This window comes from Tauraco erythrolophus, chromosome 2, assembly GCF_009769465.1.
Source record: "Tauraco erythrolophus isolate bTauEry1 chromosome 2, bTauEry1.pri, whole genome shotgun sequence".
Taxonomy (NCBI): domain Eukaryota; kingdom Metazoa; phylum Chordata; class Aves; order Musophagiformes; family Musophagidae; genus Tauraco; species Tauraco erythrolophus.
Window position 1 is genome coordinate 113,327,496 of NC_141466.1, and position 15,569 is coordinate 113,343,064.

A 15,569-nucleotide genomic window follows, 5' to 3' on the forward strand; every position below is an offset into this window, starting at 1 on the left:
AACCAGGGCTGTTGCTGACAGCCATTAGCTCCCCTAGATTTCCGTGCATCCCTTACGTAGTTGGGGGAGCAGTTTCCTTTTAAAGATCCTTCTCCGTTTATGTGCATTCAGAAATGCAACCACTGGACAGCTCTACCACATGTCTGATGAGACTGGAAAGCTAAACACACATGATCATCCCCTGACCATTTCAGTGCATTTTGTTAAGCCTCAGGGCACCCAATTCAGGACTACACTATGGTAGAATAGCCAGAATCTGGTTTTGTTTCCTGAGGTTACAGCTTTGCAATTAGGAGACAAGAATAAGTTGGAGAACATGGGAATGATTCCCAAAATCGCTGACTTTACACGTGGGGTCTTGATGTTAGAACAGAGGAACCTCTACCAAATTCTGTTTCTGTACTTTCAAGGGCAGCCATCAGTCCCAGAGTACTGTGGCCCTCCTGTTAGCCAATTAACCCAGTCCTAAAGACATCAATTGTACATGCCTCGCTCATCCTAGGATGCAGGAATGAACACTATCAGATGCAATTCTGCGAAATTACTCATCTCCCAATTTAGGTTTTGTCAATATGACAAAAACATCCCCACACCAAGCACGGATTTCTCCAAGGGTGGTTTGTTGTTTGGTTGTTCTGTAGTTTTTGTTGTGGTTTTTTTTTTTGTTGTTCTGGTGTGTTTTTTTAATTATAATTTTTATTTGTTTTGAGTTGTTTTTTTAAAAAATACATATACCTATCCATATCTCCTCACAAAGACATTTTACTCATACTTTGCTTTTGTAGATGCCAAAAATCAAGTATGTATTGGAAAACATGAACAAAAGTATTTCTAGGGAAAACTAAACTCACCTGTTCTCTCTGTCATCCTCTAGCAGCTGCAGTTTATAATAGGAGTTTGTTCCTTTCACAATATCTACTAGGCCCAGGGTAGCACTAAAAATCTTTCCACCTTTTTCAAAGACATGAGCAGAATCTTCCAAACCTACAGAGAATAAACAAATTACAACAGAGGACGTTACCATTTTAGGTGTCCTTCCTACCTTTGCACTCACCCAAACATTTCGTCAAGTAGCATGAATCTTAAAAACACCACAAAAGCAGAAACCATCTAGTCACTGAAAACTATTCAAAGCATGTTTTCTTTTCAATAAACTGCGAGCATGCATCTTTAGATACACTGGAGCAAACCTCAATCCTAACTAGAGAAAAAAACCCTGTAACTTTTGAAAAACAATCATCTAAAATCTCATATTTAACACTGTATGACCAGCTGGAGGAATTCTCAAAAGAGATACAGCTCTGCAGGGCTCACATTAGCAAACAGACTGAAAAACCGAAGGCTGGCCTTGGACACAGTATGAATTCTCAAAACAAAGCCTGTGCACCATAGGTTTGCAGAATAGCATCAGCTGCCCCCTCCAAGAGCCTGGGGGCAGATGCTCATGCCAGACCCATGGCCTCTGCTGGCCAGACCTTTATGCACCCCGCTGACAGATGCTCCTGACACTGAGCAAGGTGCACTTCCTAGTTGAAGTGGTCCTTCTAAAAGTTACACTAGAAAATTCTGGAATATCCAGCTTTGGCTGTCAATCAATACCTTCCTTTTGACAACCAGAAAAAAGTGGTTTAAAAATTCACGTTCCTTTTATGGAACCCTTATCCTTTCACAGAAAAACATTTTGCGAATGATCACGCATCTTGAAGACTGTGCGGTGCAGGCGCAGCTATTGTTATCACTCACCAGAATCAGGATCTACTGCTGCTCCACCTTTAACTGTCAGCTTCATTTTCTTTTCAGACTTGCTAGGTCCTGCAGTGAAAGAGTTTACGTTTTTCTCCTAGGCAGGCAACACAGTCTGACTTGAATCAACATTTAAATCCTCAATTTGCTTAATTATCACCCTAAGGAGACTTCAAATCAGATTCCCAGTATATGAATATGACGACTTCAATGGCTTTTACCTGATTTTAGCAGCCAATTCACATCCCCCGCTCCTCCAACTAAACAAAAACCAACATCTCCCCAGATTCTATCTATCTCCTTCTCCTAGGTAGCTAGTGATAGGATGAGAGGAAATTACCTCAAGTTGCACCGGGGAAGGTTTAGATTAGATATCAGGAAAAATTTCATTACTGAAAGAGTGGTCAAACATTGGAACAGGTTGCCCAGGGAAGTGGTGGAGTCACCATGCCTGGAAGTGTTCAGAAAACATGTAGATGTAGCACTTCAGGACATGGTTTAGTGGGCACGGTGGTATTGGGTTGACGGTTGGACTTCATGATCTTAGAGGTCCTTTCCAACCTTAATGATTCTATGATTCCTTCCTTCTGGCCCCAAGGAGTGGGCCATCTAATTTTATCACCTGCATAGCAGATAGAAGTCCCATTTGTGGTTGTGTTTAAGTGGGATATAAAAATCTCACAAGGTGTGGGAGGTGTTCAGGTCCCCTGGAGATCCTGCTGCTGTGAGACAGTCTGGCAATAACATATCCAATTGTATGACAGAAACCTACACTTGGAGGACACGGAGAAGAACGAGATCTGAGGACAGGTAAGCAGATGCGATGGTTTTGTTCACTGTCCAGCACTAATAATACAAACTCTCTATGGCATTGGTGAGGAATGCCACTGGTGTTGGCTATTTATTTTTCCTCCTTTGTTAAAGAACGTTATGTTCTAAAGCAAGTAGAACAAGGATTCATTTCTCTGAACGCCAGTATTTTCTCACTTGCTAACACTCCTTGGGAGTCATGGTAGTGTCTGTCACCTCTTGGGGCCCTAGCACCTCCTTGGAGGCACAACACCGACCCAAACTGGGAGACACTGAGGTGTTACAAGGAAGAGTCTGGACTGATGTCAGGGAGCCTGGGCACGTATCGCACAGAAGATCTCTGAAGCAAGACTCAACTAGGGGAAACAAAAGCCAGCTCAGGAGACAGCTTCATGTTTACTTAAAGCTAGGCTTGCCCCGAGGTCTCATTATTTAAATTTATCATGAGAAAAAGGGCATAGAACTCAAGGAAAGGGCAAGGAAAGACTACCCAGGTTTGCTTTGTGCATGCACAGCATTGAACAGGCCTGTGAAGAAACAGCCACTTTGTTCTTCACCTTGTTCTTCTTTGACCTTCCCAGCACTCTTCATACTTGGGGGCTTGCTGCACTTCCCATCCACGGCCATTTCCTCGTGCTCCATTTTCACCTCTGCACCCCAAGGCGAAAGCGCATGGAGAGACACAAGCTCCTGAAAATCCTTGCTAGAGGATTTCACATCGTGAAGAAACTCCTCTGAGACCACACGGACTTTGGCCTCCTTCACTTCTTCCATCTTCTTGCTCATCTTCTCCACATCCTCTGTAGAGGCAGAGTGGGAAACAAGAGAAAAAGCATGAGTGAGGTTTCAGACTTTAGCCCCTCCCCTCCATCCATGATTCAGGGTTCTGTAACACTTTGTGGAAACACAATTCCACCACATTTTGGATTCGCCATGTTCTTTGCAGAGCAAAATCCCCATCAGCTCAAAGCTGCAGCTTGGGCTACAGTAGGAACACTCATGTTTTATCTGGCTGGTCCAGCTCTCCCCTTCCCAGAGCTAGGCTAGGGCTGTACAGTCCATCTCAGATCTCCTGCCAGGCGGGAGCAGTTCTACCTCAGCAGCCAGTCTGCACCTTGACTCCAACAGGGAGCAAGAGCAGACCCTAAGGTGCCAGCAGAGAAGAGAACTGCTCTCAGGCACCCACAGACAGCTCCGTGGCTTCTACAAGGCAAGCATGGACACAGCTCCCAGCACCTTTCATCCCACCAAGGGTGGCTCACACACCACCACGATCTGCACACAGACCCGAGCTCCAGCTGCTGCAGACCTGGGCACAACCCGCAGGACTAAAGTGCTAGGTAAGTAAAACTCGAAACAGCACGCACCTGTCTTTACTTTTCCGAGCACGCTACGGCCACATGCGCACACAAAACACTCCCCCTAATCCAAACACTGATCCCCAGAGAGCTCCAAGGACGCGTGCCCTCTCTAATCCGCTCAGCTGTTATCAGTGCTACTAGTAACCAAGGCACGGCTGCTCACTCTGTGTGCTGATGCACAGGGTGGCCTTGTTAGCTGTCGTTGTCATCTTTCCTCCCAGCTCCTCCACAACGCTCTTCACCTCTTCCTTGTTCTTTGACAGCTTTCCAACAACCAGGATCTTCATGTTGGTCAGCGGTTTCTCTAGGGGTTTGGAAATAGCACAGCATGTTATGAAGATGGGTATGCAGGCACTTTAAAAAAAAAAAAAAAGCAGTTGAATAAAGTGAAAAAAGTATCAGTCTCCTTCAGCACTATGCTACTAAAGACTCTGCTCTGATTCCCTCTTCCTTTGATGCCTGGACAGCATGGGAGAAACTCACTGTAACATGAAAGCTCCTGCCTTTTCAAAAGGAAATCTGTTTTGGAAGGGCTGGAGAAAAAGGATCATCTCTCAAGCAACAGTGTTCCCGCGTGTTACAGTACATTTGGATCTTGATCTTACAGACAGCACAAGGCTGTATCACGCAAACTCCATAACAAGTCAGGAGCAAACTGGTAACCATCTGAGGCTACATCACATCATCATGTTAACACCTGGCAATGCAGGTGGGTCCAGGACATGGCAAGTGTCTAAGAGCGTATCTGCACTGCTAAAGATAAATGCTACTAACTCTGGCTGACCAACTGAGAGGTTTGTTTGCTCCTCTCCCCCCACTCAGATTAGTTAGGTTGCTAGCAAACAAAGCAACCTGGCTTTAATTCCGGTCAACACTGAGTCTACTTTCAAGGCACACTGAGACTGGAATCAGCTTGCCAGTCAGAAGCCAGACCTGTGTAACTTCGTCTTCATTGCAAAAATAACATGATCTGGCTAAAATTAGCCGTGCAGAATTACTCCCACCCTTTTCACCAAGTAACAATAATCCCCTGCTCCCAAAACTACAGCCAGGGCTAGAAAGGCTGAATAAGAAAGAAGACAGTATAGTTCTCAGTGGACAGGCTGTATCGCCAAAGCATGCAACTCATTTCAACAGTCTATGGGAAATTTCTGGAGTCCAACCCTTTCCCAACTTGTGGGCTGGCAACAGCATATCTATTTTGCATAAGGGGAGTTAGTGATTGGTAAAGTCAAATCTCAACAGAGGATTTAAAACAACAACAAAAAAAACCCACAAAAAAACCCACAAAAAAACCCCCAACAAAACAAACAAACCAGAAACAACTACTGCCCTTAAAACCTAACAGCAGATGTGGAATATCTGGCATTATGGAGGTTCCTGGATGTTCCTCAATAAACCAAGCAAGAAGGCATTTCATAGCAGGTCCCCCTTGGGACACATTTTGCAACATCGGCCTTTAAGTTTCTGATTTATTGCAAATACATAAATTTCCCCACCACCAAGAAACACCCGACACGATTTGTTAGACAACGAGGATCTCGAGCCCATGTCCCCAGGTAACCCACTACATCAGGGTTGACTGATGCTAGGAAGATCACGCACATGAGACACTGCTATGCTGTTTTTTACCAGGAGAGCTGTGCCTGCTTGGGGGCAGAAGAACCGCATGCCTGCTCAGGGCGGCATGTTGGAATGGCATTACACACCATCCTGAACTCCACTGACCCGTGCCCAGCCAGTTGCTCACCTCTGGGTGCAGACGCGGTCTCCGTTGAAGGAGCAGATGCGGAGGGAGGAGGCACAGAGTTCCCAGTCGCAGCATCTGGAGGGAATACCCTGTCCTGCTTCTTACACTTGAATTTCTTCAGGTAAGGAATTTCCCGAAACTCCTGTGGGACGGAGGCGTAAGGCGAGTTTAAAAACAACAGATACTATTATAACATTTAAAGGCTAAACTGAGTACTGGACAGATGTTGGCATTTACTGCAGGTCTTGGAAAAGATGTCTGAGACATTCATACCAAGGTAGGCAAATGATCACTTTACCCACTGGGAAAACAAACCTAGAAGAAAGTAAATGATGGGTTTCAAATCAAATCAGCAGTATCTCTTTCAACATAGTGTTACTGGAAAAAATATGATTTAGTTACGCATTAGCTGCCTATTCCCAGAGGGATGTAGCTGTGACAGGACCTCCCCACTGTCACAGCTGCTCAGAACTGTGGCACACACTGCTCTCTGGCATCCAACACCAACTGCTGCTTATTCAATCTCCTTACAAGAGGTAACATCAGTTAAGAAACGTGCTTCAGACCATCAAATTGCAACAAACACCCACCTTTGGGATTACCCAGTCTTTCCTTTTGGGAGTCTGCGTTTTAGCAACACACTTAGTCCAGGCAGTAATATCCCCCGAACAGTAATATGCGTCACTCTTGAACACAAACTGCCCCTTACACTCCTCGCAGGGAAGCAGAGCTCCAAATGCCATCCCATCTGCTACTCGGTCCAAAATCTAAAGCAACAAAGAATACAAAACAGGTCATGGCAGAAGGAGGCTGGAAGCCCACACGCTGTATTACACTGGGCTGCACAAGAAAATAACAGTCAGGCTGCTGGCACACAAACGTAGATGTTCCTAGTGCTTGTCATGCATGTGCCGCACATAAACCAAGACTCTTACTGATTGATCTACGACGCTTTGAAGACATGACATGAAGTCTCCCTGGTCACACTGTATCTGCTCCCACCCATGGCCTGCAGTCTCTCCCTACCCCACAGTGCCTGACCAGGCAGCCGTGCCAGAAGAGCCAAGGAGGAGACGAGCTACTGCATCTGAGCGCGTGAGTAGGTAGGTGGGAATGTAGGCTCAGACAAGTCCCGGTTTTCCTGCCTAGAGTGTATTTCTTGACCATTTTGAGTTCAGACACTTCCCACATCCCAGCCCACACTCCTTACAAAGAGCCTTAATAAATACAAATACTTAAAAAGTGATGCGTGGCTCTGAAAGAGAGAAGGCTTTCACAAGTGGCACAGGCTGAAAAGTGACCATTTTTAGAAAACATACCAGGAAAGCATTTGTGCAGTTTTTGCTTCTTTTTGCATAATTTGACAGTTGAGGGATGTGACCTGAAGTGCCACAACTAACCTGCTCTTGAGGAGTCAGCAACAGAAAAACCCCACATGGACCAGTTTGGGCATAGCAGAGTAAAGGCCCATCACTGAGACTAAGACACTGAAGTCAGCATCACACACCACCACACAGCCCTTCACCAGCAAGCGTTAACAGCAGTATCATCAGAGTATAGAGACAAAAGGACTGGGCTTTGCACTGAATTTCTTTCTGAAGCGTTATGTTAGAAACGTGCTTCAGACTTGTGGACCTTGCAGCAATGTTGGGTCAGGTCGGCTACACCAACTCAAAGTCCCAGCACACATGCAGAACAACTACAGACCAACTCACGGCATTCTCCCCTGAAGGAACTTCCTGCTTGTTGGCGATCAGCAGCTCTTTCAGGTCGTTAGTGGAGCAGACCTTCCTCAGCTCATCCTTGATGCCCCAGATCAGCTCCGTCTGCTCCTGTTGACAAAACCCAGCAGCTTAGCTACTTGCAATCAATTGCTTTCTAAGAAGAGACCTGAAACTGCAGTATGTGGACAAGGTTTTAGCAAGCCCATGGTATTTAAACGCAAACTGTGAGATGAACAGCACCATGAACCAGTAGCTTTACCAAAAGAGAGAGTCACACATTTTACTGGAAAACCTAAACCAGGTCTTTAAAGCCACATGCTTCAGATTTCAGTACGAATACACGAGCACATTGTGGCTTCGGCAAATTCTCTTCTCAAGATTACATGTGGAAGGACATCCCTATGGGATTCCATATAAACCAAGGCTTCTCCATCATGTATATGTGAAGAAAGGCCACAGAGTAACCTGTACAGCACTATTGCACACAAGAAACTACAAGCGATACTAACAAGACAGCTACCTTTCAGGTAGAGTGGAATCCATGTTTCTATCACGCTACTACCCATAGCAAGTTCTCAACAGCCTTTGCAAATATCACTTAACTATTTGACAATGACAACAGTGGGGACGTGGCTGCACTGGAGCCTTGCATTAAAAGAAAAATCAGAAATGCTGATTGGCACTGTTCTTCTTTTAAGCCACCTAAGCATAAGAGGAACTTCTACCAGATCAGTCACTTGCAGCAGTGCAGAGAAGCCTGCACATTCTTTTTCACCTTTTGTAGAAAGGCCCAAGAGTTGGACAGCAAAGCATCATCCTAAAATATCTCAGACAGTTTCTGAATGTTATTCACTGGCTACAGTTAAAAATGCAGTCTACCCTGAAAGAATTGGTTGACTGCGTTAAGTGGTTTAATTTTCAGTGTTAATGATCATGTTGGATGAACTGCTGTTACAAAAAGAAAAAAATAGTGAACCCAAAGTTAACCCTGATCCACAAATTGCTTTGATCTATCCTAAACATCTGCATTGCAGCAGCAAAACCTCGATAATGTCTCAGCTAAGTTTTGTTGAGAATTAAGGTATTGCCACACAACAAAAAACTTTTGTTCAAAGGTGGACACACCATTTTTCTACAGCTCCATTAAGACTTCTATTGCAGCAAAAGCAGCTTGTTAATTTTTTTATTGGAAAGTACCTAAGCCAAACTTTCAATAAATACAAAATTTCTGATTCTGTACTGGGAATTCTTCCCACAGTATTCTAGAAAGTGAAAGGTAGAAAGCTGTGAGGTATCACTCTTCGTACTCAAGAACTGAACACAGCTCTTCAAGAGGGTGGAAAATATATGATTTCTCGTTAATCTAGTTTTGCTCTTTACCTCTGCTTAATTTTTACACTGAGCTATTTATCGGTTTCCAAGCTCTTCTGCAACAGCACTCGGGCTCAGAGCTTCAGCCACCACAACCAGCTGATAACAGAAGGACCACAGAACCAGCTTCCCTGAGAGACAAGGCATTTAACCTAATCTATTGAAATCCAGTAAGCATAAGTCCTAGAGAACTTCCTTCCTCTCTTTCAGGAGAAGACAGCAGGGTGAATTGCCTTCAGCAAAGCCGTAGTGACAGGTCATCTCCTGCACCAGGACATGAGGACCAGCTGTGCTGCAACTCTGCTTTGTCTGGGGAGAAGCTACAGCCCGTCTCTAGGTGCCACAGCTCTGCACTTAGTGTCTGACACTGCGCTCTTCTAACGAAGCAGTTTTTAGGATGTCATCAGCTAAAACTCACCTTCAGCTGTTTTTCCTGCTTTGATTCTTTCTCTTTTTCTTTTTTCTGTTTCTTTTTCACAGTCACATTTCCATCTACCTCTTCTCCTTTTCTCTTTCTAATAGAGAAAAACAAAACACACACGTGAAAGGACGTTAATTAAATGCCTGTCCAGCAGTTACCAGAGCTCAGTTTACTGACTGCCGATATCTGCAGAGGCTTGAATGTCCTCGGTTTTGGCAGGCAAACCCATTTTTCAAATTCCTCAGTGCTAGACTGTAGACATGTACTTGGCTCTGCAACTTGAGCCGCCTCAATCAGGTCAGGCACACTTAAAACTTTCTTCACAGGGTGACTGTATGGTCTGGCAGAAGAGCGCACGAAATCCTGTAACATTTTCAGGCATATTCATCTACACCAGTATTAGTTATAGCAGAGGCATTCCTAAAATCAATTAATAGAAGCACATCTCTCCAAATCTGAGGAGGTGTAGCAATGCAGATTAAAAGACTGTAATATCTTTCAGCTGAATCAACAGCTTGATTGTGCAGTTTAGACAGTCCATACTGAAATAAAGGACAGCAAATAATGATAATTTTAATAAGCTTACACACTGGGAAACTAGGTATTTCCCAGCTAGTTTCTCTACGGACTGGAATTAAGTCAGGTCTCTGAAATCAGACAGGAGGAAGTTTCTACTTGCAAAGTGCTCCCAGGCTGATAGTGGTTTTGTGATGTACTACTGTGCAGTTGTGTCAGGAAATTTATTGCTATGAGCTAGGGCTTAGAGCTGCGCAGGGACAAGTTACAGAAAATGCTGCTCGAGAAAGACTGGAAAGAGGAGGAAGCCAAATGAAAACCGGGGGGTTTTGGCAGACTTCAGAATGACAAGAGACCTCAGAGGAAGATCATTTAGTTTCCAGTCATGTCATCCTCTTGGTCTGCCTGGCTTCGAAATACAGCCATATCAATAAATCAAATCAGTGTGTGCTCTCCTCGTGAGGAAATAAAGGGAAATTTTGTCCCTCTGGAGGCAGGAGGGGTCTGGAACTTGTGGCAGAGCATGAACACAGCTTGGATCTCGCACTTGGTTTTGACAGAGCTGCTATCGTTTCAAAACATCAGCCACATTTCTTTCTAAGAAAGCATCTGTCTTAACTTTATAAGCTGTGGCTGATGGTTAAGCCATAAAGTTGACATGCTCAATTGCTCTCCTACTTAGAATTTTAGACATTTCACTTTCTAGTACTTTGCTACTGTTAAGACTAACCCTGTTTGACAGCTTATTAGCTGTAAAGCTGCAGCAGGATGTTAAAAGGTGCTCTTCTCCCAAAGACTTATGTGTGAGAGACCTGTAAGTTCTACTAACTGTCCTGGCCCTAAAATTGACCCAAGCTCTTGTTTTCTTGGCAGTGGCCACCACTAGCCTGTCACTAGTAGCTCTGACCAAACCACGATTCAGAGCACTTTGCAAGTCTTTTAAGGGGCTGGTTTTGCAGAAGAGCTGATCTTTCAGCTGTCCCCCTTCGAGGTCCCATCAGTTGGAGGTGGGGCTATGCTTTAAGGTGCGGTGCCTCACCGGGGACAACAGCCGCACCATGCTGCCAGCATCTGCTTGCATTTCTTGATAAAAGCTCCATCTTGTTTCCTAAATTGAGCGAGCAGGAACCAGCATGGCAAGACTGGACACAGCACACACACAGCCATGCCGTCAAAAACCCCCAGGCCAAGCAAGTCCCTTCTCCTCCCCAGCAGCAGCCCCTGCAAGGGGCAAGACCAGAGCTTCCACTGAACTCCACCATGAGGATCATGACTTCTGTAAGCTTGAACAGAGTCATGGGTACACAACATAATCTGAGGTAAACATATCAGCTTGAGCACAAAGCACTCTGCTACACCTTCCCAAGCCAGAGGGCTTAATAATGAAAGTATTTAGGATGGGTGCCCAAATGCTGTGCATCTGCAGTGCCTCTCCCTCGGCCGGCTGACAGTCAGGCTGCCTCCAGCAAGCCAGCGCTCACTGCTACGCTGTGACTTGTCTCCCAGTCTCCAAAAAGAGGAAAGCCAGCACACCAACTGCTGGAAGGCGATCACCCTGCCGAGAGGCCCTGGGACCCAGGGAAAGCATTTAAATTCCAGCAGGGACTCACACTTTTGGCAGCTTCTCAGAGTCCAGGGGACAGCAGGTTGCTCTCCCAGACAGTGCCATTACTGTACCTGTTCCAGCCACTTGAACAAACCGCACAGCAGGAGGGATCTTTCTAATTGCAAAGACGCATAAAGCTGTCAGTCACCGTCTTCTCTTTTGTCCCTGGCTATGCCCAAGGCTTAAAACAAACACCAATCATCATTTTATACAGTCTGGAGAAGGGAATGGCAAAGCTGACTTCGTCTTACATCTTCCCAAAACAGCAAATTTCAGAACAATCGACAAAATACACATACACATGAATTTTATCTGCCATCCTTGGGACCAAACACTGTGTGTTGCTACTGTGTACACCCTTTCTCCTGGTGGGGAAGGGAGAGTCTTTCCACACCAAAGAGGCACAGCCCAACAGTTTGCTTTGAAGGACCGGTACTCACCAGCTGACACGAATCACTTCTCACCTTCATGGAGGACACACAATTAGAAGAGTGAACTGTCCCACTCTAGCCTGGCCCTTCCTTAACACCTACTCTATTTTCCATGTCCTCCCTACAATGAAAGGGAAGGGTGGAAAGGACAGTCACGGCAACCCTGGATAAAGCAAGCAGCTGACACAGGGAGGAACGGCTTCTCTTTTCTCCTCCCTGTAAAGCACCAACAGATTGCTGCTGACCTGTGTACTTACCCTCTGCCTCAGGCAACCTCTGCAGCTAATCCGGTGTTGTATGACATCTCCAGAACAGACGCTTTGCTCCTGTCCTGGGCAGCAATTCTACCCAAGCAAGTGAGGCAGAAAGTACAGGGACGTATTACAGCTCAGCAAAGGAGGGCGAAACACACGCTACCAAAGTGGCACAGTCAAAGGGAGCTCACAAGCTGCTACTGCATTTCCTACAGCAGTATCTGGGCACTCTTTCCACAGAGAAGCTGCTGGCAAGGACACAAGATCCTCCTTCCCCAGGCCTGCAACGTGCTGGTGCTTGGGACGACAGCCTGTAGCCCAGGGGAGGTTCAGCATGTCTCACCCAGAGCCGATCGAGGAAGAGCCGGGACGCTTGCAGATTCTCTTATATGCAATAGGCACGACACACTGCCATCCTTTCGAAAAGGGCTGACAGGGCAGTCCCAAAGTCTGAACTTCTCCTCGGAGCATGGGCTAGACATGCAGAAGCAGCACATGAATTTGGATGAGTCACATCTCAATTGCAGAGACATCTGAGTCAAGATATAATTTGGACGCAGCACAATTAGAAATAACTTTAAAGATCATTTTGAGAATCTCACCTACAGCAGATGCTGTAACATCATTTCTGCGAGATGCTGTAATTTCTGTCGTTAATTTCTGTTATCTGACTGAATGCACAAGATGAATTATCAGAGGTAACTGCATCTTACTCAAGCTTCTGGGGTGTTTTTCTTTCTGCTCCTCCAGAACTTCCGTGCTTTCTTGGCAGAAAATCACCAGGTAGGAAGCACACCACACATCTGCATTCATTCTCTTTATTTACACTCTCATTCATTCAGTTTGTTTGACAGACAACTATTTTTCCAATTGACCCTTAATACCCTTGGCTCAAGCACACAGCCCAAACAGCAGAAGAAAGGCAGTGGAGCGCAAGAGCCAGCCAGCACCTTCACGGTTGAGGGGCTTGTTCATGCAGTGCTTAGAAAGCAGGAAAGATGAGATGTCCTGCTGCTTTTCTGGCATGAGGTCCTGGTTCACTTTACTCTCTAACACCAGTCTAAGCTTTTTTCCACTGTAATTCTAGGCTTTTATTTACACAGTGACTTGGCGAACTACCCTGTGGCCTATCTTCACAAAGCCTTCGTATTTTGCACAGCATCCCAGAAGTGGCCCAGAAAAGCAGAGTCAGGGCAGACTAGAGGAACACTTACACAGTCAAACATGTAGAGCTTTGCTAAAGACATGGGAGAGAACTACAAATAACCCTATTAAACCCACACACTGCTCTAGGACAAAGCAGAACACGCACCTCGGCACAAAAAGCAAAGGACTACTTGAAAAGCTGCCAGCGCATTACAACGCTGTCCTACTTACACCCTGCAACACACACGGAGGTAAAAATGCGTGCGTGAAAAGATGGCAGGCTGCTGGGCAGATGCAGACAGCTCGTCTCAGCCTCCAGTGGTTCAGCTGAGCGAGGTGAACAGTGCAGAACCTGATGGGACTTGGTCAGGAGCACCCACTCCTGCGCATCACAGGACCCTCCCCAGGGCACCCGCACCACTGCTGAATGCTTCTGGAGCAACTGCTTACCAACCAACGCTAAAGTGTGGAAGTCGAACAGCAGCCTCAACACACAGATGAGTTTATGCACGTTCTGCCTTGTTACCTATGGCCCAGGATGGCATTCACACATACGCACGGCTCTGAATGGCACGCCATGCCCATCAGTCACATATCTGGAGGATCAATACTGACAAAGAGTGCACAGATTTGACACAGCCACATCTTCTCAGAACTCAGTATCATTCTCACTGGACAGTTTCATGGTGAATCCTTGCAACGGCAAAGCTGAATTCAGCCTACAAGGTTCATGGAGAAGCCAAAAGTTTTACAAAATCAAGATCTTTCCTATTTGTAGGACCCAGGAACACCTTAAGTTCCTTCCTCCATGGGGACAACGCAATGCTGGTTTGTGTTATGAAGGATGGCTCTAGGTGAAGTCACTTCAAAAACAAGCAACAAAAGCCTTCATTAACAGAGAAAGATTGACCAAAGCTAGCGAGCCACCTAGAAGCATTTCTCTCTGTCAGTGCAAGTTCTATCAAGAGCCTCCACTAAAAATTTCAATGCAAGGCAATGAAATTTCAGTCGTACCATAAAAGATTTAGCAAACAAAAGCATCCAAGCGTAATCACTATGCAGCCAATAAACACCATTATCAGATTCAGTGCCTGTCACAGATGAGCAGCTCATAGATAAGAGATGTCAAATCAATTCTCTAACAAGCAGTTACAGCAGAGAAACCGTCACTGATAACAGCATCGCACAAGAAGGCACAGAGCCCAGCATCCCTTTGTATTAAGCACGCATTATTTTATGGTTTAAAGCCCTACATCAGTCCTCCAAGTCACAGCTGCTGGTCTCTGTATTTTCTCAAGGCAGTCACAGGAACCAAGCGAACTGCACGCTTCCAGGGACAGGGAATTTGTCTGCTGTCATCTGCCTAAGGTCACAGGAAGGACCAAATTCTCCTATGACCAATATTCTTTTAAGAGAGACAACAATGTCACAAAATGTTTATCATGGATATATTTGAAGGCAAGCAACAGCTCCTCTAGACAACGCAATCTGTTGCATTCCCCACCTACCCTTCACTTTTGGTAGCTGGCAGCTGCTTCTTGAGAGTTTCTTTATCTTCAGCTTTCAAGATGCTGAAGCCCAGGAGCTGGGCAGCTCCGTATGCCGGGAGGAAGCCCAGCTCTGCTCGACGGCTCACAAAGCAGTCCGGGTGGTACCAGTTATCTATCATTCCCAGCTGTGGCTTTTCAGGATGCACCATCTTCTTGGAAATCCGGATCTGGCCCTACGGTAGATTAAAGTAACACAAGAGTAATTGTTAGGCCTTCCTGGAAAGAGCAGGACATTAACAAGCTTGTTACCAACATAATGCTTTCTAAGGACCTGTAAAATAGCATCAGTTCCTCTATCAAAGCACACAACTTTTGTTCAAGTCCTTTCACTACAGTTTCTCTGCTTTCTTCAATACTCTTTCTAGGTTGAAAAATCCCTGCTTTTTTAGATAGTTTTCTGTTCAAAAACATACTCAACACAGGTAATGCTGTAGTCTTTACTCCAACTCCTAGTAAGCTTAACAAGGAAAACTCACTTGACCCAACCCCATGCAGGCAACTAAGAATTAACTTTATGACCCTACCACTCAAGCATCAGTACTAATATAATCTCACTCTGTCTTGCTGCAAACGACTTTTCAGATGCACAATAAGCAGTTGCTTTAGGTGCTTTTAGACTGCAATGCTTCATGCACCAACAAGGAAATGCCTCCACAACAGTCAATCATTGTTTCTGCAGATACAAGCACACTAGCACTGGTGTTCAGCCCTTGCCATCTTTACCCAACCGGCAGGTCTATTCACGTCTATCCGAGGCTCACAACTTCATTTTGTCAACTGTCTTGGTGCTGTGCTTTTAAAGACACGTTCAACTACAGGGCTGCATCATTAACTAGCTGCATTGCTGTTTCCATCTGCTTTCATGGAGTTAACATGGATTCACTGC

General features: G+C 45.4%; 1 protein-coding gene across 2 annotated transcripts in view; it reads right to left on the minus strand.

Annotated features, from left to right (window-relative positions):
- The window catches only part of PARP1 (poly(ADP-ribose) polymerase 1), a 34,116-nt gene that overhangs the window by 12,931 nt on the left and 5,616 nt on the right, over positions 1–15,569 (minus strand). For both annotated transcript variants that reach the window (XM_086629822.1, XM_086629815.1), the window contains exons 4-12: positions 14,642–14,856; positions 9,178–9,274; positions 7,380–7,496; positions 6,255–6,431; positions 5,665–5,806; positions 4,078–4,218; positions 3,111–3,353; positions 1,744–1,812; positions 852–984 (exon numbers count right to left, since the gene is read on the minus strand). In XM_086629822.1, coding sequence (XP_086485948.1) covers positions 852–984; positions 1,744–1,812; positions 3,111–3,353; positions 4,078–4,218; positions 5,665–5,806; positions 6,255–6,431; positions 7,380–7,496; positions 9,178–9,274; positions 14,642–14,856 — 1,334 coding nt within the window. The remainder of the gene's footprint in view (positions 1–851; positions 985–1,743; positions 1,813–3,110; positions 3,354–4,077; positions 4,219–5,664; positions 5,807–6,254; positions 6,432–7,379; positions 7,497–9,177; positions 9,275–14,641; positions 14,857–15,569) is intronic.